Source organism: Cupressus sempervirens, chromosome 3 (assembly GCF_028749045.1).
Source record: "Cupressus sempervirens isolate cs-2001-9-10 chromosome 3, ASM2874904v1, whole genome shotgun sequence".
Taxonomy (NCBI): domain Eukaryota; kingdom Viridiplantae; phylum Streptophyta; class Pinopsida; order Cupressales; family Cupressaceae; genus Cupressus; species Cupressus sempervirens.
In genome coordinates this window covers 706984376-707011169 of record NC_143120.1, presented here as the reverse complement: position 1 = coordinate 707011169, position 26794 = coordinate 706984376, and the positions used below count along the sequence as shown (strand labels likewise).

The window sequence follows — 26794 nt, the reverse complement described above, 5'->3', positions numbered from 1 at the left end:
CTTATGTTTTTCAATAAAACCAGGTTCCTGCTTGTAGTTTTTTTGGGTACCCATTGACAATTAGTATAAACACCCAACAGCAGTAATCCAATAAGGATCACAACGAGAAGCAACATAATATAATCCCCCCTCAATGGTAAATTGAGTGGCTATGGAAAATATGTTTCAAGATGAGAACGATGAAGTTGATGAAAACCAAATAAAATTGGGCATCAGGAAACATCAAAACTCTACAAGATAACAGTGTTGAAGCCAATGGAAACCATACAAAGACAAAAAGTGTTATAATGTCTTCAACAAATATGGTGGATGAGGCTCCAAGAAAGAAGCAAAAACTGATGATACACCATACAGATGGATTAAGTTATTGAAATATAGACTCAAAAGGCATCAATGTCACGAAGAGGATAGGTTCATGCTCAAAAAATGATCTCAATGAAGTACAAGGGTGGAATGGAACAATCACTCAAACAAAAAGCATGATTGCCAACTAGAAATCCCAGATATCTAAAGTGGTCTAAATTGAACAACTAAAGCAAAAAGAATCATTAATGCAAGGAAAGATATGAACCTCAAAAGTAGTAGTGAAAAGACCAAGACAAGTGACACATAGTCAATGGGCATACAACAATCATGAGACTCATCTAGAATGAAGAACAACTATTGAAAGAAATTAATGTGAACAACTTTACATAATCTAAAAATTTAAAACTATTTAAATGGAATGATCAACAACATTAATGCAAAAGAAGCTCAATATTCTCAATATCAAAATTGAAAGAAAGATTTTCTTCTATAATTGAAAGGGCTAACAATCAAACAAAGTAAGGCAAATGAAACAACCAAAGAAAGATTTTCTTCTACAATTGAAAGGGCTGCCAAACAAACAAAGGAAGGGAACAGAAACAACCAATTTAGATCAGACAATGGAGCATATAACAAAACATGCATAGGTAGCCCATAAAGGGTGACAAGATTACTTGGAAGAAAGTGAAGCTCACATCTAGTTGGAAACCCTAAAGGCTAATAAAGAACTAATGTGAAGAAGTTTTGATGATGCTCATAAAAAACATTAGTAACTTAAATAGCACACTAACTTAAGGAATAACAATTAATTGTACCCAAAAAAAATGGATATGTCATATTAGACACTATAATGGCCAAAAAATGGTTTAACCCAACTTCCAATCATTATCACTACTATGCATGAACACACCAAAATAATCGATCCACAAGGATACATTACACCTCCCTCCCTGTCAAAATGGGGATTTCCAAAATGTGGATGTCCCTTCAACACTAGGAGCTAGGGTGGGAATCCCGTCCTGCCCTTAACAAGGAGGGGGCATCTCCAACACATTTCCCTCAAAGAGAGAATATTTTTAAGGCAGACCCCCTTATCGGAACACCAAAGGAACATTGGAGCACCCTCATAACTGCTTGGAAACACTTTAGGTCTCTAGAACATCCCTGAAACTGTCAATCATCATTCGAACATCAGAATGGAGTTTTCTAAAAGGATATTTTTTTGAACTATTGGCTACCAGCCATAACCCTAATAATCTAATTGGTACAAGCTACATAATAAATGATGAGCTATAATAAGGCATCCCACTCAAAACAACGAATATTTAATCACAAATAGTGGGAACTTGGTATTGGGGAAGTCTAGAAAACACAGTGATTAAATACAGAAAAATGGAATTGCAATAAGCAATGCACCAACATCAATGTCCCTCCACGGCACAAGGGGTGGTCCTCCACCACCCCAAACTTAAGTCGTTGGACCTCTTACTCCACCACTGCAGATGTGATGCCTCCCACATTTGTGTTCTGTCATTATTATTTGAGACCTGATTCATATGGTGATATTGTATATGATTATATGCACCACCACTCTTTCTGTATTGGAATCTACAAGGTGCACTTTACAAGACATGTATTGCATTACCATAGTGTGCTTATTGTGCTATTTATCATTTCAGTTGATTATGCTTGTATGATCTGCATCTGATTATGTTTATGGCGTTGACCTCGTCAGAGGAAATTGTATGTGATTCACCTATGATGTATAAATACAGTTGATTTGTGTTGAGTGATGAAAGTTCTAGGTATCTACTTCACCTAGCTACACAAGTCTGACTGTAACCCAATGGTGGTTAATAGGAGATATCACACTAGCCAAATTCCCTTTATACCTTGTCAGTAGTACCTAATCAAGTACACTTCCCAATGTTATAACCTGTATGTATCAAATACCATGATTGGTAATGTCTGGAAAGCCCAAAATCCCTCATGATCAACAATAAAGAATGTGTTTGTGTTAAAATGCATTTTTCGTATGTGGAAATAGGTTTAAGGAATTTATTCACAATTTAATATTTGGAAAGCAAGATGGTCTTATATGTATTCATGATAAATGTATTGCATAACTGGGGTGTATAAGGGAAATTGGGGAATTAAAAATACTTAGTATTTTATTATTTTCAAATTTAGAAATCTAAATTTTATAAGGGCAAATTAGACCATTTTTATACTAGTCTTAATTAGAGTTTTTGAACGCTCAAAAACCATCCCTATGTCTCAATTTTAAATGAAGATTTTGTAGTGAACTAGGAAGTAAATATTGTGGGAATTTTTGCATTGGATTAGGATAGGGAAGTGTGTGTGCTGCTTTGTGAATTCATGCTTGAATTTGATCTGTAAAGAAATTCAAGTTTGAAGTTTGCGGGCAAATTTAATGTAGGAGCCTCGTATCTTTACTGATTTTCTCACTTTTGTAATTAAGATGTTTGCATAAGGATTGAATTAGGATTTGATTTCTTTCCTTCGTTGGAAGCAATTCATTTCATAAATAATTTGATAGGAGTATTTTTTATGCAAATTAGATTTTAAACCATTACCATGTCACAATTTTGATTGAATGGGCAAATGGTGTACTTTACTAGGAAAACCTATTGAGTGCATAGAGACCAAAAGAGTCTTTTCAGAAATTTGAGATTGAAAATTTGAAAATTGTTTGTTCTTCAAGTAATTTCCATGGTGGAAAACAAAAATTTGGAGATGAGCAAAAAGTAGAAATTGCTAATATTTTGATCAAATGTAGTGTTAAGTGACGGTTTAACAAAAAGAAATTTTGATTTGAATCAAATTTGATCCCATCTCATGATGTTATTGAGAATTGTGAAATAGTGCATATAATGTGAATAATATGTTAAAATGAGAAATTTTGATGTTGATTTGTATTGTTTCCCCGTTTATGAGAACGAGATGAGCGTTACAATTAGGTGCTAGAGTGAGTTGAGAGAGAGGCTCCTAGAGTATCCCCATCCAAAGTGGTGTGCTAGCAATCACAGTATTGGGAATCGTTGATCAAGTGATAACTAAACTAAATCATGGGCAATAGCAATCACGGTATTGGGAGTCGTCGATCAAGTGATAACTAAACTAAATCATGGGCAATAAACTTAACCCAATAAATGGATGCCCCTTGCATGCCTAGAGTGCTCCTATAGGCTAAGGAAGACCTACTTGCACATGGAGTTTTGGATCAGGTAAGATCAAGTATTATCATTGTATGATAGAATAATATGATCTCGTGTCATGTCATTACTTAACGCTTGTGTGATAGCACTCCCTAACTTGCACTCTAGCATCTAACTTTTAAAATAGATTGAGTGGCAACCGAGAGACATTGCACTTCTATTCATTTTGGTGTTTACTACATGATCATGTTTCATGTGTAGATTTGTTGATTGACGTTTGTAAGCCTCTCTCTTCTTGTGTACTTAGCGTATGTTGTGTTTAGTTCATATGATATCTCCATGAGCACGGCGGGGTGAACCAACGAGTTCCACATGGTTGGGAAACACATAGCCACTATGGGGAACCGCAATATTTGGTATCAAATCCAACAATAGACTTATCCTACTCTTCTTCCTCTTATGCTTGTATGTTCTTTTCAATTATTGCAATATAAACTTAAGGATGTGTGATTCCTAAGCAATATAATGATGTAATTATGTATTTTGGACCTTCTCCAAGAAGGATATATGATCAAATTATAATGACATGGATTAGAATAGGTTGGGTCTAGATGTGGTCCGAACAAGTTATCATGCATTCATTACTTCCAATCCAAATGTTGCACCGTGGTTAATGAGTAGGAATCTTACTCTTCGTTTTAAAACAACCCTTGTCATGGGCATGTTGTAGTCCCCTCTCCAACTTGTCATACCTCCTCGTGGTGTTCAATATCATTTCAAGCCATTGAATCCAATTAAGGCCTTTCGAAGAGTATGGTAAAGTCTTGCAAAAGTGCAAAAGTGTCATTAGTCTTCATCCTTGCATGTTTGATTCCTAAGCACTGTAATGATGCAATTATCTATTTTTACCAATCCCAAGAAGGAGATTGTGATCAAATGATAATGAGATGGATAAGTATAGTTTGTGTATGTAGGTGTTAGCACCAAACACAAGTTATCATGCATTTATTCCTTTCATTCCAAATGTTGCACTACAGTTAATGAGTAGGGATCTTACTTTGTGTTTTAAACCTGGTCATATTTCAAATTGTCTTAGGGTGTGTTGTAGTCCCTTCTTGAGCCTGTTGTTGCTCTTTGTGGTGTTCAATGTCATTTCAGGCCATTTTGAGTCCAATTAAGGCCTTCTAGAACATCTTAAAATGTCTTGCAAAAGTGCAATAACTCTTCGTCCTATTCAGTCTTACGCCTAAGCGTAATGATGTAATTATGTATTTTGGACATTCTCCAAGAAGGATATTGTGATCTAATGATAATGAGATGTACAAGTATAGTTTTTGTGTGCAGTTATCGGTGCCAAACACAAGTTATCGTGTGGGCATTCCTTTCAATCCAAATGTTGCACTATGGTTAATGAGTTGGAATCTTACTTTGGATTTTAAAACAAACCTAAACATGTTTTGAATTGTCATGGGGGGTGTTCTAGTCCCCCCTTAAGCCTGGGGCACCTTGTGGTGTTCAATGTCATGTCAAGCAATTTTTAGTCCAACTAAGGCCTTTTGAAACGACTTACAAAGTGTCATCTAGTGTTCAACGAAGTCAATTGTCATATTTCATCCCCGAGCCTTTCTAGTGTTGTTCCTAGAGGGTCCTCAGTACCTTTTGCATTGTCCAATGCATTTGTGACTACTTGGAGACAAATCCCTAGCTGTAGTTTGCTCATTAGTAAGGACAAATGTGCATTTGGAGGACGCAACATGGGTACAAAGTTACCAAGGACACTAGCACCTAAATGTATCAAGTATCACAATAACGTCCTTGGGGTGTGCCCAAGTCCACCAAGAGTACCATACTGGTGAGTCATTTGTTGATGGGCTTATCAAAACCCTAGACAAGCAATTCTAGTTCACCAAAGTTGTTTGTCATTGCTTGGAGAGTCTAGGAACTAAACTAAGGTGGTACAAATGTGTTGTTAGTGTCTTGTGATTTCAATTGCATAAGTTTGCAAGATTCTGTATATAGGAAGTGGATTTGCATACCTAGGACCAATGAAAAGCCTAGTTGTTGAGTGAAATTTTGTAACTTCTTGCGGCATCTTCTAAGCTCAAAATACCTTGTAAGCCTTGCCTAAGGTATTTTGTGTCTTCCCCTGTAAAGTTTGTGTTTTGGCATCCAAGTCTTCTATGCGTGTGTGGCTAAGTCGTAACAAGGTGTGATAAGTGTGCTCATTTAGCTAGTTTGTTTCTGCAAGTTGTTTGTCAATATATTAAATATTTGTAAAATATTTATCCAAATTTACTTACAATTTATTGGCTTATGTCCTTGAGGGACCCTGGTGAGGTATAGCACCAATATCCCATGGAAATATGATCAAAACACAAAGCCCAAGATCACCATCAAAAGAGGTGTCACCACGATGCCCATGATTTATCTCCAATCAACATAGGGAAAATGAGGCACTAGAGGCCAACAACACAAATAAAATAGTGTATCTTATATGAAATGAGAGTTTCAATAGCAATCTCTACAAAAATATGTGATTTCAAAAAAATGAGGCGCGAAATGCTTCATTTTGCCCATAATATGGTGTTAACAATATGATTCTACTCAAACAAGCCACATATAGTTTGAAAAACGTTTAACATGGGCATCAAATTGTAAAATTTGCCATATACCATATACGTCTCTATAGAGCCATTGACAAATTGTACAAATTCGAAAAAAATAGCAATGAAATATATGCACATTTAACTAAGATAGTGACTTTGGAAGAATAGTGCTCAAAAACAACACACACTAGAGAGGGGTTGCACAAAAATTTGGATTTGTAGTGGTATAGACCCCAAAGCCGAATGGTTACACCAATGTGTCAAGGTTGCCAGATGGACAAATAAAAGAGCTTCATTAGGGGTGTTTGACCACCTCTATGATCATGTCAATTGAGTGGAAATTCAAATCACACTTGTTTAATTGAAGAACAAATCCCAAGCATTTTGTACTCATTGCCTTTCCTCTCAACCAAATCTTTCAATAAATTTCCCTTGTGATTACAGCACTCATGAAAGTTGAGAACCAAAGCAAGAGTTGTTTAATTTTATAAAAAGAACATGCTAAATTCAATGAAAGATAACACTAACTTCAAGCAGCAAGATACAAGCATTGTGCAAATAGTGATTGTGTTGAATGGTTAGAATAGCTGCTATGCTAAGGACAATATTGAACACAAAATTCCCTCCTTCAAACAACCCATAGTGCAACCATGCCATGGAGATGTTTGAGTGGCAAAGCACATAGGTTATGGGATGCATGGTGTGAAGAGGGCAGGATCTTACAGAGTGCAATTGCGATGCACATGGACAACCATGGGGACACAGGTTACGAACGTAATAACTGTGATGGACAACATGGTTGTCCATTACCATTAATTAGAGTCAAATCTTGACCCCTGGAGTTCATTGTCTAGATACAGATTGGGTTCTTTCCAAATTTTCCAACGAACTTCCCTGATAGTGTGTAGCACTTGTTGTTGTTTGTTCCTAGCTCAAAGGTGGTGAAGTACCATATTGGAACCATAGTTACACCGCCTTGGGGACGGGGGAACGAGGGAACGTGGGGACAAGTTTCTAGGATGGGAGGACAGTGGGGCCTTAATTTGGGGACGACACAGGGACGGCGGGGGACTAGGGGGTTGTATATACTATTGTAGATATGGTACTTAAAATGTTACTTATGAAAAGATGTATTGCAATATAAGATATAAAGACGTAAAAGAGTAAATACTTGAACATTGCATTGAATTGGAACATCAAACATTGAATATAAATAGACAAATCAGCAAATAGTTAACATCGAGATGTCCCCCTATCCTCGGCAAAGATGGTGGAATCTGGTGGCGCCACTGGGGACAGGGGAACGAAGTCCCCAATGTCTCCCCGTCCCCAATGCGTGGGACAAAAAGGGGGACACATCCCTATGTTACTATGACTGGAACCATGTTGTAAGTGGCATGCTCTAACTATTCTTCATCAAAGAGATGTCAAAAGTCCCAATGTTTAGGTGGTCCATAGTGTCCTAGAAGCCAGAGATTTACAAGGGATATTTCCCTATTCCAGAGGTAAAGTCGAAAGAGTTTTCCTTCAAGCTTGGTTGGAATGTTATCAAATTCATTTGGAAATGGTCCTCTCAGATAATCCTGCATCAAGGAAGAGATGCGATTTCGCCATAGATCGTGATATGGAAATGTTCGGTGCTGTAGATGCACTCCCCGTTGAAACCCATGACCATGCGTGGCAATCTAATGTTCCGAGAGCCAATCAAAAATTTCTTCATCTATCTAGATAGGAGAAAACTGATGTAAAATGAGTTATGTTGCAGTCAATTTTTGCTGAGCGTTATGATGTGCTCGCCGAAACTGATAATAGGCGCCGACTATTTGGGTTGCATGGCTGATTGCCTCTTGATTTACTAACTGATAGGTTGAGGTATGAGTTACATTACAAATCATCTTGACACATATCAAAAAATCTGCACATATGTTAGTGATTTCTGGGATGTAATTATAGAGAAATCAAATGTATCCAGAAACTCTGCCCATCTGAGTGGTCTTCCTCGTACCAACTTATTTTTTTATTCTTTTTTGAAGAAGCCTTTAATATTCTGGAGATCAGACCTGAGCACAAAGGGTTTATCAGTAATAAAACATTTGGAATTGTTTGAAGGCATTAACAATTGTTAATAATTCTTCGTGAGTAGAGTAATTGTTTAGTTCACTTCCTTTGAAACTACCAGATGCATATCTGACAATTTCTTCATGACCATCATGTAATTGTTCTTTTAATATAGCTCCTCAACTTGTTTCATTGGCATCTGTTTCAACTATTTTAGGCAAATTGCTTGGAAGTCATAGTGGTGGTAATTGCTTACATTTGTTCATTCTTTTGATTGCTTCATCATGTTTGGTCGTCCAGGTTTCTAGATTCTTCTTTAGCAATCTTAACAACTTTCTATCTTCTACAATATTCTGGTAGAATCCTGCAATGTAGTTTACCAAGCCAAGGAACTGTTTAAGCTCCTTGACAGAAGTGGCTGTCATCGAGACAATAAACCTTAGAATGTGTTCCTGCGCCTCCATCTTTCCACCGGGTAGAAGTTTTATTCCTACACAAATGATGGATTCCTGGCAAAAGTATCATTTATCTGGGTTCAACAGAAGACCATGTTGAAGACAAACAGATAAAGGTTCAAAGATGTTGTAGATGGGACTTTGGGCATTGGCTGAAGATCAAGATAGTTTATAATTGTAGCTCATAAAGGTGAGTTAGAAGTAGAGTTCAAGTAGAACTCTATTTTATCCACCTAACTAATTAAAGTAGTCACCTAAGAAGAAGAGTTCAAGTAGAACTCTACTTTATGAAAGTAGACTTCAAGTAGGATTCTACTTTATAGAAGTATACTTCAACTAGGACTCTACTTTATGGAAGTAGACTTCAAGTAGGACTCTACTTTTCCCAACTGCTATATAAAAGGAAGCTAAGGGTTAAATAGAATATATCTTTCTCAAGAAGGACATTGAGAGACAGAGAGAGAAAATCAGAGATGACATTTCTAATTTTCAGCAGGGCAGAAAGAATAGAGTTCACAACAGTTAACAGCAAAGGAGAAGGTTGCAATACCAAGTATATTCCAGGTTTTCTGTACTGTTTGTAACTTGTTTCAGAGCCATTTTCCCATGTACTGGGAGCTCTTGTAAGTTCTGAAGTTACTTTAAATAATGAACTGATTGAAAAGCATATGAATTGTATTTTGCTTTTCTAAGTTTTTCGCTGCTTTATTTCGTTAAATTAATCTAATTGTGTAAATCTACATCTGATCTATTTACCTAGATATTAGATTAAAGAAATTAACAAAGATGTCATCAATATGTGCCAGTATAAATTTGGAATAAGGGCGGAAGATGTTATACATGTGGTACTGAAATATAGATGTTCAGTTTTAATGCCAAAAGGTAAGAGTCAAGATGCTCCATTCATATAAATGTTGTGGGATGGTAAAAGAAGTTTTATATATGTCGCGGGATGAACAGAGATTTGCCAAAACCCTTTTGTTAAATCAAATTTGGAATAGATACTTGCACCTTGTATAACTTGCCAGAAATGATCCTTACTTGGCAAAGGGTGTTGGTTGTCTAATAGGTATTCATTTAGTGGCTTGTAATTCACAACCAGTCTTTTTTCTGGCAGTTCATTTCCTAATTCATCTTTCTTGGGAACATGCATGGCTTGGCATGCAAAAGATGATTGGGATGTAGATATTATACCCTTTTGTAAGAGTTCAGCAGTCTCCTTCTCTGCTAATTCAGCTTCCTGTTTTCTTAACAAAAATAATTTCCCTTTGCTTTTGGGAGCATTTCTTTCCCTTCTGCATCTTTTTTCAAAGGAAATCTAGCTTTCAAAGTTCATCGTAATTTGGTCAGGTTCTTTGACATGATTTTTTATATGAATTACTGTTGCAATTGCTGGAATTCATCCTGCAACTGATCAGCTTGTCTAGTAAACCAAATCCTGTTATCCCTTTTCTTTGAAGTAGACGCTGACCTAGTTTTACTAGCAACTGCCTTAGGTTCATGTAGTCGCTCAAAGGTATGACCATTGAGTTTAACATGATTGGCATGAAGTTCAATTGGTTGCTAATTGCTAATAGTCTCACTTCCAAGCAGGCAATCATATCTATCTATTTCATAATTTACAAAATGGAGATAATGGATGGTTTCACTAGGAAACTATATAGAAGCAAAACAAACAAGAAAAGAAGAATCATATGTACCGGTAGATCTAATCTTGGTGTCAAACGGTTGCCATTTGTCAGTAGGGAAAAAATTGTATTTGACTAGATTTAAATCTTAACCAGTGTCTAATAGCATGTGCAAATTATACATTTTACGTCCACGAAAGTGTATTGCCAAGGTTATACCAGGACATGGAGTGGACTTAATTATAGAATAAGAATTTTCTTTTGATGATTCAGGAGGATCATTTCCCTTTGTTAGAAGTTCCTCAAAGTATTCTTTTAATTTGACCTCTTGTTCAGATAGCTCAGGAGAGCCATTTTGTTCCTTTTCCCGTTCTTCTTCTGCTTGAAAATTGTCCAATTTGATAGATGTTGCAAAAAGAACCTTTTTGCGAAAATCAATCCTTTCGTGCCGCCATGGTTGGTGATCAAGATATCCACAAAATTGTGTGGCCTATTGAACTTGTTGCCGCTACTGAGCTTCTCTTTTCTGGGAGGATGTTTCCTCTAGAAAATCCTCAAACTCTTCTTCTTCCTCATACTCCTCCTCTATCTGCACAATGTTTTCCCTCATGGTAATTCCAGTGCAATGAGGTCTTTAAGAAGATTGGATTGTTCTTTTTTGTTTTTCTTGCTTGTGGGTATGAGTTTCTAATTCTTCTTTTTGAGCCTTTAAGTTGCTAAGATGGATTTTTGCTCTCTTCCACTGTCCTGTTAGCATCATTTTTGCTAGTTTAGCTTATGTATCACTTATTTGATCCTCTATTTGGTTAAGTTGTTTTTGTAGATCTTGGAAATTAATACTAGCCATCATTCTACAAATGAACAATACTTCACTATCAGTTGGCTGATTTTGCAAATTGGAAATTTTATTCATCCTCTAATGCCTCGGAGCATGGAATGTCAACATTAAAAAAGGGGTGCCGTTAATATATTCGTAATTCTTCATCACTAATCCCTAGGTATTATGTGACTCTTCTAATCTTTGCTTTGCCCTTTATTCTTGACCTTTCTGGACATTTATCTACAATGATCTCCTTTACAAATATAACATGTAGGAGTCCAATTCTTTTTTCTTTTGAATGACCATGAATCCTTTCGATGAAAATATCCTTTCTTATACTTCTTGTATTATTTTCTTTTATCATTACATGTACAGTCCTTTCCTCTTCACATTTACACCTTTTGTTTTTCCTTCTCTCGAAATCACTCGTGTGAATAACATCCATCATCTAGAGTTAGGCTTTTACAGGCATCGCTAATGATTATTGGAAAAACTCTCTCTTTTTTCTTCTTTCTGCATAATTCTTCATTTATAGATTCAATGAAATTCCGCGCCATAGGGACGATGCCCTCGGATTGTCATTCACCATATATAGATAGGGCCAACCGACCGACTATTGCCCTTCTGTTCATATAGGGCATCTATAATAGATCTTCATGATGTGGTACCGACCCCCCACCCACCCGCCTTTGGGGATATCACGTTGTGGAAAGGTAATATCTTCAAGCTTCTTATCTTGTGCAACTAGGCACTGTAATACCTTATGTAGATAGAAGTTTCCAAATCATGGAAAGCTTTGCAAAAATGTGGTATACATATGTTCATAGTCAAGACTGTGACCAAACCAATAAAAATTGAAGTATAGGTCATCAAAGTACTTATCGATTTTAGCCAAATCACAACATTTTCCTTCAAGAAATCTTTTATCGCACATGTTTTCAATTTGCCCCACATCTCCTACAAAAAGACTGACTAACTGATTTGAAACCGAATCAATTCCAAAGTTAATGAGATTTGTCTTATATTGGGCGTCTAAGGTATCCCATGTTTTTCTAGCTAGACCTATAAGGCATGACAAAGCTTGTTGTATATGTTGTTGATGTGGAATACCTGTATTAGTAGCTTGTGCATTTTGCACCCAACTTCTCATAGATCCAATTTCTCTTAAATTCTCTACTGGGTTTCTAGAATCAAAGCTGATCCACGAAGGAGTAGATCCTCGAAATCCTTGTGTATTGTCCCATTGGGCACCTAGATCGTGTCGTGGACCTCTGAAAGGTCTTGGTCTATGTTACCCAGGGACGTGTTTCCACCTCTAAGACTCAGGTTTCGGAAACGGGGATGGTTTCGGGGATTGGGGGACAGCAGGAAACGTTTCCAAGCCGTCCCCACCTAGATAGGAAAATCGAAAACGCATCCCTGAAACACAAGAAATGGTCAACGAGTTTCCGAAACTTGTTGACTATCCCGGGGACTGCATTTTCGTTTCCTTGAGGTTTCCGAGACTTCTAAAAAAGTTTCTGATATTTACCACAAAAATTAAATAAGCCACCTGCGGACCCCGCAACTTCAAATATATTAAAAAATAAAACTTTTAATGTTTTTTATATGTCTAGCTTTTAGGTATGTTAATATAATGTTTAAAACTTTAGTGAGGAAATATTTTCATTTCCCATCTTCCCGACAAAGTTGCGCTTAAGGGTTGAAGAGCCGAGTTTTTCACAAAACAAACGAAAGTCACTTGCAAGGTCTGCAGTTTGCAGTTTGATTTGTTTTGGTGATTCAGGTCAAGTTTGTTGAAGAGCCGAGTTTTGCAGGTTGAGTTTGGATAGAAGGCAGACACAAATCACCGGCAAGGTATATTGTCATCTTGGTTGTTGACTTTATCAGACATTGCTACAGAAGATTGGGTGTTTTGTCATCTCTATCTAGGGGGAAATTAATCTGCACATTACTGGGGTCGGGCTTGGTGATTTATTAGGCAAATAGTGCCTATTTTTGCCGTCTAAGGCTAGGCAACACCCAGCATTTTTCTTAGGGCCTAAATCACTATTAATTCTAGGCGATCTTATTGTGGGAAGCTCACATAAAAATCGCCTGGGCGTGATTTTTTTTGGGGAAGCAATCTACTGGGTAGACCTACAAAAATTCTCCCTTGTCTGGCAAGCATTATTCAAGACTTGCATTGCATAAACTAGGGCCCTACGAGTCATCTATACAGGCCTGCAATAATTTCTTTGGAGTTGTTTTTCACCCTCTCAAACCTGCGATTAAGTTGGAGGGCATTGTATTTACAATCTAAAGGGTTGCAATTAGTTAGGCATTCCATCAAATTGAAACTCCAGGTTCCTTATTAATATTGAGTTTAATGGGTACAACTGTGAGCGTTGGAGGATTTTTATAGTAAGGCGGCCAAGAGTATAGAATCATTCTATGTCTTCATATTCGTACAAGAGCACCACAACCATGACAGTTCAAGGCTTAGTGATACAAATGGAGGTTTTTTCCAAGGTCACCGGGAGACGGGGAGACTTCAAGGTCTCCGATACTAGTACTGGTACTGGTACAGCAATTTTTCAAATAGGAGACGGGGGTACTTGGAGACGGCAATTTTTTTTTTTAATAGTTTAAAGAGTCTAATACTAAAAGTAAATACAAAATTTGAAAATAGTAATACTGTAAGACTAAAGTAAATAATAATAGTAATGTCACATTAAAAATTAAAATAGACTCATAGAGTCAAAGATTTCAAAACTCACATGATCACAATATTGTATCTCATGGATATATTTGTTTTTTGAATATTGCATATGATCACCATCATATCAGATTGATAATCGCTGAGATTATCATTACATATTCAAATTTTAAATTCAAAAAAGTATAGTTTGACGCTGAATTGCTGATATGCAAACAAAAATGAACACTTTGTACAATAAACAAAAAACATAAATATATCTAGTATTAGTATGTCGATGGTACTATTATCTACTCCACAAGGTTGTGATCATCCATCTCAAGGTCTTCAGTTATCATGCTCTCCAAAAAATCATCTCTCCAAAAATATTTTAAATGATTTAATCATTTAAATTGTTGAATAAAAATAAATTTTTAAAAGTGTTTCTAATGTTTTCAAAGTTATTAATTTATTAAATAAAATATTTTAAATGATTTAATCATTTGATTCAAATTGTCGGTGGTCTTAATTTTTGTATTAAAAACATTAAAATGAGGGCTAAAATATATAAAATTATTTAATATTATATTTTACATTTATATTTTACCAGGAGACTTCGGGGAGACTTCACTTTTTGGATTAGGAGACGGGGAGACTTCAGGAGACTTCGTCGTGAAGTCTCCAACCTTTTTTGAGGTCTCCGGAGACGCGAAAAGTCTCTGAGACGCGACTTTTAGGGGGGAGACGGGTCTCTTGGTAACCATGGTTTTTTCTTTCTTGGGAACTGTTGAATAGTTTGCATTTTGTAATACCCACATCAGTTAAACACCATATGGTATAACAGCAGTAATAACTCAACTCAATTTGTCAGTAATACACCATATGGTATAGGGGAACTAGGTTACTGTCCAAACTCCAAACATAGTTCAGACTGCTCATTTTTATGTACCTCAAAACTAATTTAATTTATGAGCACAAGTCCTTGATATAGTGGGTATCTTGTAGTTTTACATAAAATAGGCTGTAGTGAATTTTCCGTGTGAGAGTAGGGAATGCCAGGGTTCTGTCTCAAGTTGTATATGTTAATTTCATTTTCTTGTTTGATGATAAGATCGCCTTTTTGCCATATAATTGGTTTGCTAGGAAAAGCCCTTGTATCCAAGTGGGTTTCATTCTGAGTTTGGGTTTGTAAGGGAAGAGCCTGTTCTATTTTCTATTGTATTCACGATCCATATTTATTTATTTAAAGATAATATGTTAAAGTATTCTAAGATTAATATTTAATATTTATTGTGTTAAAGTTCTTGATATTTATTACAATTATTTTAATGTATATATATATATATATAGCCGTCCCCTGTTCCTGCAAAATAAAAAACCGTCCCGGAAACCCGTTTCCCTATCCCCTTGTTCCCTCGTCCCGGAAACTTGAGGTAACCTAGGGCTTGGTGTAGCTGAAGGAAGAGGAGCCCGGAATGGCTTTCTTCCAAACAATGCATTAGACATTTTCCATGAGTTGATTTTATTCACTCTTTTGTACCTTACTTCAACTGGATCCCAAAACTGTTCAACCTTCTTTTCCTTTGGTGTGGTTAGCACATTAGGCTCAGTGATGAGATTGTCAAGGAAGAAGTGGCTTCTGTAGGCATGGGGAAAGATACATGAGACTACTTTTGTGCAGTCATAGAGGGAACAATTTGATGAATTAAAAGCTTCAACTCCTTAGTCTGACAAATTGTTTCAGAAACAATTAGCTTTTGAGTTCTTAACCTCTATTGTTATTGTTTGTTGATCAACTATCAATGTACCTATGTTTTGAGTGACAGTTTCAACTTGCCATTCTATACGCTATTGTATATGTTGCATATTGTTCTGGAATTTTCTTTGCAGTCCCTAAGGCTCCTCGTGTTTCAAATGAGAATTTGATGAATTTGGCTATAAGTCTAGAGGAGAAAAAACATCTTCCTTTAGCGCTTAGAATGAAACTTTGTGAAAAAACTGTAAATCTGATCTAAGTGCGGGAAAGAACTGATCCTAAGAGATGATACCACTGAAATTTCGACACATTTTGACATACTTGCTATTTTTAGAAAATTTTACTTTTAGTGTCTAGTTTTACTAAATTGTCTCAATTTGCCCCAATTTTGTATTTTAAAACTTACTATCTATAGTAAGTCTCTTTTTTGGTAGGTCATGAGCGCTTGCGGAAGCAAGAATAGAGAAGTGCTTGGTTCTAAATTTGGAAAAGTTGAAAGTCAAGCAATTGGTTGGAAATGATTTAAGTTTGAGGGCTACATCCAAAAAAGCACTAAAAAGCTCCTGAAAGTGAAAGGCACAAAAGAGTATGAGAAATCAACGAGTGTGAGGGATTATTGATTGTGGACGCCCAAAATGGAAAAGTTTGCGGAAAATGGTTGTGGATCCAAGGGACGTGGAAAGGTGTCAACATGACTAAGCTATACAAAAATCCATGACACCCAAATTTGAAAGAAATGGGAATTGAATGAACGTATGATAAGTGTTGTTCAAAAAGGGAGAAAACACAAAAATAGCCAAGTATAGTGTAAATTCTCCACTGCCTCACATTAGTGCCCATAGGCATGTAAACCAACAAATCAAGGAGTTCCATGTAAAATCCTCATCAAGCTCTTATTAGCACTCTAGAGCGCTAATCCGATAGTGTCAAGGATGTCTGCCCAAGTCAAAATTCCTCCACAATGCCTAATATAAGCCCTCGAGTGCCAAATCCCCACATTCAAGGAATCGTGCTTATTTACAAAGTTTGACTCCAAGAGCACTGAAAGACAAAAGGCAAGGGAAAATTTGAAAACGCAAAACCCTTATTCAAGTCAGAGAAAGTTTCAGGATGCAAGAAGTCCTTACACAAAGTGCAAATCTAATGTATGCAAGAACGAAGGCCAAATTTAAAATGTTCTATCATCTTGCTTAAAGCAAGCTTTTAAGCGCTAGTTTCACAGAGCCACAAGAAATTTGTTCAAATGATGAAATCCTTTAAGATTAAAAAATGAGCCTGTGAGCGCAAATTCATTGGTGGCTAGGAATTCTTCAAAGAGTTGACAATCCACTACAGATCTTCATATGTGCTCATGAGTGTGATCTTCAAAGGATCAAGGACATTTGTTTCAGATGCTTCCTTCATAGAGGATGATTTGTGACCATGGTCGTGAAATTGCATGTGGTATGGAATTTCCTACTCATGCAAAAATCCTCCACAAAGTCTCATTAACACTCTGTGGTGTGAATTCATAATCCTCAATGAATTCTCAAACATAAAAGTCATCATTCATAACCCATCTACGCTCATGAATAGAAAATTTCAAGTCTCAAGAATTAATGGCAAATGTTTAGGATCTTCCCCATGACAAATTTGTGCTTGGGTTGTAAAAACCACAAGGCCAAGTATGTGCCCATGAGCAACATTTCTCAAAGGCTAACAAAAGGTTTCAAAAATATGAAATTTGCCTACTCGTTCCCAAAACACCAAGACATTATGCAAAAGGGATCAAAATTCTTCAATCAGTCATATGCGCTCAAAGGGGAGAATATGATTTGGAAGGAACCCACACGCATGTCCAATACATGCTTTGGGAAAAAATTGCAAATCAACGATTATGTATTGAAAATAAGAGACAAAGGTTGCAAGAATGGTACAAAGTATGAATATTCAACACGTTGTCCCTTGTGTGCTTGTGAATTCAAATACTGTGTGGTCAAGGAAAATATTGAAAAATGAAATGTCGTCATCCTAGGTAGAGTGTGCCCTAGAGTACAATCCACACACAAGGAATCTTGCTCAAATTAGAAAAAAAATGCCATCAATGCACTCCTAAATGCTAAAATACTATGCCACAAGAATCCTTCACAAGTCTAAAGTCCAACACAAAAGCTAACGTGAGCTCATCAATGCAAATTCTTGGCAGGAAAGGATTTCACGTAAAACATTAAAGTTCTTTTATAATGTTGCAAGGAGATATTAAGAACTTGATCTTCAACTATACCTGATTTTCACTTGAGGTAGAGTTGTTTAAAATATGACTTGTAAAAGGGCACTTAAAAAACTCTAAAGTTCAATTTTGCAAAAGTGATGGGATATTGAAAATGCAATTTAGTGTTATATGTCTAGGTTGTGCCCATATAAGAGGTTTGGGGTGTGATTTAAATTTGTTATAAAATGATAAATTCCTCATAAGCCTCTCATAGAGGAAATTGCTATGTTTGGTAAAATCAATCAAGTATGGATCAAGCGAGAAAATTTAATAAAACGTTGGGAATTAAAAAAATTCTATTTGTGTTGATGTTTTGTGTCAATATCGAAAGTACACCCATGGAAAAGATTGGATGAATGTGGAAAATCAATGTCAAAGATTATATTAAATTGTTGACATGTTGGAAATTCATTTTAAATTTTTAAAATCCCCCTAACCATCTAAACGACGCCCAAAATTTATATGCCGAATCATTGGAATATTTTAAAATCTCCTTAGAATTGAAAATTTCACCCTCTTTAGATGTGTGCCTGTGAATGAAGGAAATGTGCTAAGGAAGATAAACACCAAGAAATGAATCTTTGAATCAGGAAAAAGACATAACAAATGTCATCAAGAGTGAGAAGAAGAAGAGCAAGTTTTGAATAGAGAAGACATGAGTTTCTAGAGAGAAGAGGCATGAGAATTTTGGAGAAATCTTTTCGGAGAGAGAAGAAAAAGTTCATAGTAAAGTTTCGGACTACAAGAGTTCAAATTTTATTCCAAACCGAGAATGGGATGTAGAAATACCTTTTTTAAATTCCATGTCTGATTCTTATGTCAACTATTTTATTTTTGGAGGAAGAATTCCAATTCCAAACGTTCGAGGAAGACATACAAGTCCTAGAATTTTACTTACAATGTTGAAGATGTCCAAGTTTCAAGCAATCCAATTCAAGTCATTCAAGGCTGAGGACCTCAAAGATTAAAGCTCAAGGACAAATGTAGAAGGAAGCATGAAACACCATGAAGTTCCTTCAAAAACCCAAGATCAATAGTCAAACAGTTCAATAATTACAGAATTGTCAACAAGAAGATACAATCTATTTCAAGAAGATGAATTCTAAAGAAGCTACATGGAAGGAAGGAAATGATCAAAGGAAGATAATTTCAAAAGAGGTAATCAATGTTTTAAAAAATGATGCAGTTAGAAAATACCCAAGTCTACATGGCACCTAGCAAGCTAACATGGTGCCCAATCATTTCCACCAACTAATCAAATGTCTCCAACTCAAAATTTGGACATTTACGGAAGGGAATATAGAATAATCTATTTTGAGCAAACAACCATTAAATGCTTAGTGGGCATCCTACCTCATTACAAGTCAACGTTGACCACTTACCGACTAAGTGGACGGCCTTCTTCCTATTGGTTTTTGTGGGCCTGCTCGTTCATTGTATTATCTTTCCAAGTCATAACCCTAATAAAGGCTAAGATGGCAAGACTTGGGGCACTGGTTTCTTTAATCCTGGTCACCCATTGTAATCTGAGATCTATATAAAGGGATCAATTCTCATTTGTAAAGGATGGAATGTTAAGAGATTATTGCTTAAGATATACCAAGATAATAAAGTTGCCATTGACGTTTGGTGATTTCTTGATGCATTTTGGTGCTTGCATGGTTTCTTTATTCATTCACTTAGAGTAGATTTTCTTAAATTATAAGTTGAATGAGATTGATAGTATTGTCAAAATGGAATCACTTTGCTCATACATTTTGATAGTAGATGATTTCTATGTATTGTGTACCCTTCGTGGATTCTTAACTTCTATCCCCGAGTTTGATGGGATTTACTTGTGATTTAAAATTTGTTTGCATAACCCTTGAGGTTGCACACTCTTTGTGCAGTAGTTGAATTTGGTGAAGTAGAGTAGCAGATTTCACTTTAGCAGACATCATCTTTCAAATTCTTCAGGTTAGAGTAGAATTCCTAAACACCTATCTCATTTACTTTTGGTATATCATGAAAACCCCAATAAAAAGTACTTTCATCGCCAATCATCTGAAAGCTCCCATAAACCAGAATCGTTTGAAGTTGTCTTGAGGACATAACATAAGTCCCTTTGTGATATAAGCATATCACATCAACCTTGGAAATTACTTATGTGATCATTCTTGCAATCTTAACATACACGGAATTTTGATCAAGAGAGGGTAAGATAATAGATCAAAATATGTAGGATATATCTGTGATAAGTCTACTTATCGCAATATTTTTTCTCAGATAAGTTCTTGCAGAGAAGTTTCAAAATATCACAGATAATTTGGTAAAATATCAGCAATATTTCTCTATTTTATCAAGAAAAATAGCAAACTTATTGCCCACAGGACTGTTATAGGCAGCGATGGCCCAGAAAATCATTTTTTTGATTGGAAAAACAGATTTGGAGAGGAGAGATTAAAAAATAGATTTTAAGTTCTGGATATGTTTCCAACTTATGCCCATCCAGATATCTTTTTCTGACCTCGGCGATAAGTTGCCAATAATGATATTTTGAACTATGGGCAAGAATCAAGATACCTTGGTATTTTATTCTATGTTTGTGTGGTCATAAAACACCCATTAACAGGTCCCCACATAAAATATTTTAATAGAAAAAGAAAAATCACTCTCCCGTTTGAAAAATTGCTTTTTCATATAACAAATTTGGACAGCCACATACATAGAGCACATAACCAACAATGAGCTTAGAAAATCAGGAGGGTATACCTACATGGATAAAAGTGTGACACGGTGGATCCTTATACCATTCAAGATGTGCATAGGATTACATGAGCTCTAAGTGGCAAATAGGTAAGAGTCTTAAGTAGTTTTGATTTGTCATCCATTTTTCTAGAAATAATAGAAGAAATACTTTGTAGTTGGCTATTACGAAAACCCTAGATATAGTGGTTTATTTAGGTGGTGCCTAATACTTATTAAGATAATATCTTATACTTTCTATAATAGTCAACTACTTGTCTGTAGTCCGTCTTGCAGTCTAGATAGGAATGTTTCCTATCCCGTCTCTTTTTTCTTCAGTCCAGATAGGAATGTTTCCTATCCTGTCTCTAGTTTTGTTTCTAATTCTGTCTTCAGTCTACGTTGTTTCTTTTAGAAACAATGTCCTTGTAATTCTTTATAAGGAACACATTTGTTCCTCTGTTAATCAATCAATCATCCGGAAATCCGTTAATCTGCCAACTCTTCTTGAATCTTGTAACATGGTATCAGAGCTAGTACATTATTTCGAAAACTTATAATTTCTTTTGAAATTATTAGTGCATAATTTTTCGAAGAAAAAAAAAAAAATTTGTGCATTTCTTTGTGCTCGTTCTTAGAAACCCGCCTAGGGTTTTCGGTCTACACGAAAAATCCCAAATTCGGGTTTGTTTGCAAATCATCTATCAAAATCGTGTCCGTTTTTTGTATGGCTATTTCTCTGCTCACGTTGGATTCGTAATTGCTGGTTCACACGACAGCTAGGGTTTCTATTCGGCCAACGAATCACAGTTTTTTTCGAGAAGAAATATTGGTATCTGCTGCAATGAATCACGACTTCCAGTTCATGCGTCTTTGTACATTATGTTTTTTTCTTGGAGGGTCAAATGACAAGTTCTGTCGGTGTTCTTCGCATGCAACTCGGAAACAGTGAAGGTCGTTTTTTACCCGAAAATGGAGAACTTCGTGTCGTTTTTTCTTCTGTTCAAGTGACCTCTAGGTGTCGTTTTTTCCTCCTCCAAACTGCTCTGACTTCATTCCAACATCGGTCGTCTCTTCAAACGGCAGTTTCTACTCAAAACAACATTATTTTTGCATTTTTCAACCTCCATGTCCACCAACTGGTTTTGTTCGAAACCCTAATTTTTGGGGTCGAAAAAATATTTTGTTTGCAAATTTTTGGTGGGTTTTTCGAGAGCTCAACTAGGTTGTTGTCTGTTTTTTCTGGGTGCCTCGATTTTTGTGCCTCGATTTCCGAGCCAACGGATCCAGAAAACGACAATAGATTCCTTTTGGGTTTTTCAAGCTCTCTTCTGGGTCATTCTCTGATTCTTCTGGGTCTTTCGTACTTTTGCCTTGAAGAATGTGCCTTCACAGATTTTCACAATTTTTCATTGAAAAACGTGCCATGGCATCTCTAACAAATATCATGCTCGAACATAATTCCAAATTCAATGGTCGCAATTATGGAACCTGGAAGCAGCGCATCATCGCAATCTTCGAATATCGAAACACCGATCAACTTGTTCTGGGTGTTACGCAGCGTCCGACTTCTCTAGGTCCTGATCAAGATACATGGGATCTGAACAATCGAGAGGCAGTAATGCTTCTCAAACTATCCGTAGCTGATGACCAGCTTTCTCAGATTCCATCCGGCAAGACAGCTGCCGAAATCTGGACACATCTAAAAGGTCTTCATGAGACTTCCGACAAGAGCAGAGCCTTCTTTCTGAAAAACACTCTGTTTTCTATTGTCATGGATGAGCGCACCTCGCTCCAGGCACACCTGAATCGGATTCAGGAAATCCGTGATCAGTTACTTGCCATCGATCGCAAGATGGAGGAAGAGGATATTGTGGTAATCACTCTTCGGAGTTTACCAAAATCCTATGAGTATTTTATCGAGACTCTCAACATCACATCTACTGGTGTTGATCTAAAGTTCATTGATCTCTACACCCTACTGCTTCAACAAGATCGGTGGAAACAACAGTTTGGTAGCAGCTCCAGTTCCACCTCCACTGAGCAAGCCTTTGCTGCAAAATCCTTTCAACAGAACATTGGCAACCATCAGTCTTCTCAGCCTTCCCAGCATCAACCTTCTGCTCAATCCTTGGATGGCTCTACGAAGCAAAATGTATAGTGTAATTACTGTCACAAGTTTGGCCATATGAAATTCGAGTGCTGGAAACGTTTGGCTGCCCAAGCAAGGCAAAATGCTTCCCAGCCAACAACACAAGTTGTCGAGCTTCTTGATCAAGGCGAAGCTGCATTTTTCGCCTTCTGAATTTGTTTCTGTTTTTTTGGGTTTGTTGATTTTCTCCTCAAAAATCATTTCAAGTTGTCTGTAATACGCAAGGTTGTGTGAGATTTTGGGTTTTACCGTTTTTTCCACAAAAACGAAGTTTTGTAAATGCAACTTATTTTGAGTCATAACACTCTTCTGGCAAAGCTTCTTGGTTTCAGCATTTTGTAGATCCAGGGAGGGTCTCAGTTATCACAGAATATTCCGACATCCGTACGTTGACCATTAAGGGAGGGTATTAAGATAATATCTTATACTTTCTATAATAGTCAACTACTTGTCTGTAGTCCATCTTTCAGTCTAGATAGGAATGTTTCCTATCCCGTCTCTTTTTTCTTCAGTCCAGATAGGAATGTTTCCTATTCTGTCTCTAGTTTTGTTTCTAATTCCATCTTCAGTCTACGTTGACGTCCTTGTAATTCTTTATAAGGAACACATTTGTTCCTCTGTTAATCAATCAATCATCCGGAAATCCGTTAATCTGCCAACTCTTCTTGAATCTTGTAACAATACTACTACATGCATTGTAAGTGTTGCATTAAATCAATAAATTAACCTTCGCACATTTAAAGGCACCATAAAGAACGTGTTCTGGCCTAAAGCAACATTCTAATAAACAAAAAATGATTTAAAGTACTACCAGACCCCAAAGAAGAATACATAATAGCTAAACAGAACATTACAATTGCTTGCAGCAGGAAAGTGGTATGTTATGCAGTTTAAAAGGTGCAGAAAACTGTTATTCAATCAAAGAAACAAGTGAAGGTAATATTTTGGTCATTCCATTGTCTACTTAAAAGTTTCAAAGGATGATACATAGATTCATATGCTAGTCAAGCAGTCAACAATAGTAAATCTATCTGTATAAATTGAGAAAATGGACAAAAATGCTCACGTGATTTTAATGTATCAAATGTTGTTTCATACAAAATCAAATAAAAGTAAAGCACAGAATATATAATATTCTTATATCCAGAAGGACAAGAACTAAGTGAATAAAAAACTGTGATAAATCCAAATGTATGCAAGTAATTTATTTACTACATCCAACCAAATTGTGTGTAACCAATCCACAAAGCCTCACAAAGCAAGCAGGAACAGACACAAATATATGATTCAGTAAATGCAAAAAATAACATTCGCGAAGGATTAAAAATATTTACATCCAAGTCAACTGCCTGTAATTGATTCATAATGCCTCACAGAGCAAACATGAATGGGCACAAAAATATAGATTCAATAAATCCAATATTATATTTTACAGAGGATTTAAAATAAAATCAGAGGAAAGCCAGTCTTAAACAAGGTGGTCAAATTTTATAATTGCAAATATGAATATCATTTTACATATATTGTAGAGATAAAGCGACCCGCATTAATTGAGTCTGTTAAAAAGGCAATAAGACCTACCTAAAAAAGGACTGCCTTCAATATGTAAAAAGTAAAATTAATAGTAATGAGACAGTTTCTCTTTAAAAGATAGCACCATTCCTAGCTTAGCATGTAAAGCCAACATTCTACAGGCCATTTTTCCCCATTCCTAGCTTAGCATGTAAAGCCAACATTCTACAGGCCATTTTTCCTCTTAACACAACAATTAAGAGAGTAAGAAATTCAGGCATAAACTTGGACCCTCTGAAAAAAATTGGGACTTCGATTATTAAAGAAGATGATAGGTATTATTCAAATCCACAGGCCATGCATTCCAAGCCATCAAAAAGAAATGAACAATTTGTAATCTCGTAAATGAAACCACTAGCCATTGATGGGATCATAGAATGGAGTTTGAATTAAACTTGTTTCTGTTAGCATTTGGTCACAGAGATATATCATATATCTAGAGACCACAATTTTCGAATTCTGTATTTACCCTGTTATTTTTGAACTAACTAGACAAACAAGCATATGTCTGGTGCCTGACTTGTGTCCACATACAATTAGATTTCGTATAAATAGAGTTATATTTGTGTTCCTATGTGTATTTGGTTAGATATATACACATACCCAATCCAAATTTGTACTTATTTGAGAACTTATATGAATAATGCATCCAAGGGTTACAAACTTATCTAAAAAAACTGCCTAAAATTTATTTTACCATGGAATTGGCATTAGGAAAGCTAGGTGATCCTGATTTTGAATCAAAAAAAATGAATGGGGAAAAAATGTATTAAGCCACTCCATATTGTGTGCTTAAACAAAATTAAGGGTAAAAACTCAGAAATGGAAGAAAGAAAATTCTTTGGGCGCCTATTTTTAAGGGAATGCATAAACAAAAAGCTAAATAGAAAAATAATGATACTAGATTAGGAATGCAATCCCACTCACAACAATAATATCCCATTTTCAATAAAAGGCATTTATAAGAACATGTACATAAGCCTTCACTACCTATAGTATTATGCAGTTACCCACCAACCTTCATGAAAAGGTAAAATTGATAATCAGTTTCAGAATAGAAGGTAAATACTCACCAGGTGTGTCCACCACATTTATCACTCGGCCATCAAGAAGAACCCCATGCTGCAAATCACATGTGGCTGTAACAGCTGAAGAACTAGAACGTGATTTGAACGCTTTGCGTCCAAGGATTGAATTACCAGTTGCACTCTTACCATTGCCAGTGCGCCCTACTAAAACCAAAGTTGTCACAACATTTGAAGTCCCTGTCAGTTCCCAATCATCAACTTCATGCATATCGCTTCCTCCCATTTATTCAGCCTTACAAGATACCGAATTATCTCAAGTTCAAGCAAAGTATCTGCCCATCAAACCCAGAATCAAAAATCCGCTTCTAAATTTGCTTTCAAACAACAATTTTATGCCCTATACCTTCCTTAGAACCCTAAAATCTGTAATTGGTACCTAAAAAAAAACCTAAAGTTCATAAAAAGTTGAACACATACTCACTAGATAAAAACTAAACGTTTTTATTACTATCTACAATAATCATAACATAAATCAAAATTTCACACGTATTCACTAAATGAAACTTAAAAGCGATATCTGGAGCCAGAAGTGCCTTCAATTCAAGCAAAAGTGAAAAACAACGAGCGATCCCCAACCAAACAATTCCCCTTAATTTCAATCTAAAACACAATTGTATAATTAAAAACCGAGATACACTTTTCTATCAACCCTAGTCGCAGCACTTGCCCCTAGCATGTAAAATAATCATATCTTCCACAATCTTCACCAAGTGAAAGTCCACGGAAACAAATTTGGGGTATGCAGACACGAGAACACAATCCCCTTTAATTTTTTTTGTTGTAAAACGTGCTTCTTTCTTGAAGAGGAAAGCCTCGCAGAAAGCCTTACAATATATCAACAGCTCAATTACAATTCAAACTTTTCAGAGAACCCGGATGAAACACATAGACAGCAAATTGATCCAAATTTGTGTCTACTAGTGAATCTACTAAAAGATCTTCCTCCCAACAATCCCCCTAAAACTATAGCCTAAAAACAAGATTCATTGAAATAAAAATTCACAGCTTATCTTACGACAAACCCCAACATGAGATATTCCCAGCTAATTCGAAAGCTAAACATTAAAGCTACCCAAATTTAGACGGCTGCAAATTAAATGAAACAAATTAAAGGGAAATTGAGGCCGAACCACCCAAAATACAGCTGCTATACGCTTCTCTTCAAGCTTCAGCTCAGTTTTTTATTAAAAACATAATTAAGCCTTAGATCGACCCAAAATTTTACCAAATTCCCGTCTTACGTGGGAATTTAAAATCGATGCTGCGAACTAGCTTCTTTCAATTCAAACAAAAAAATAGTTAAAATACCCAATCCTATGAGTCGCTAATAAATAATAAAATATCTCTGACGAAAATATAATGTACTGTCCCTTCAAAGAAAAGGCAGGGTCAAAGAATCCTTCACTAAAGTATGTATACCTTTTCTTTTTAGTGACGTGCTAAGTTTGTCGGGCTTCTCCACCTCTTTATCCAGAGGTGACTTTTTTTTAAGATATTTTCATTTTTTTTTTCAATTGGTGCT

General features: G+C 36.1%; 1 protein-coding gene across 4 annotated transcripts in view; it reads right to left on the bottom strand.

Moving 5' to 3' along the window:
• Positions 1-26573, bottom strand: part of LOC149568708 (immune-associated nucleotide-binding protein 9-like) — a 70017-nt gene extending 43444 nt beyond the window's left edge. The window contains exons 1-2 of one of the 4 annotated variants that reach the window (XM_089821596.1): positions 26403-26573; positions 25258-25544 (exon numbers count right to left, since the gene is read on the bottom strand). In XM_089821596.1, coding sequence (XP_089677722.1) covers positions 25258-25495 — 238 coding nt within the window. In that variant the 5' untranslated portion in view covers positions 25496-25544; positions 26403-26573. Of the gene's footprint in view, positions 1-25257; positions 25545-25939 lie in introns of all 4 variants that reach the window. The other 3 variants (XM_089821598.1, XM_089821597.1, XM_089821599.1) reach the window with 3 other exon arrangements.
• Between the last annotated feature and the right edge of the window lie 221 nt (positions 26574-26794).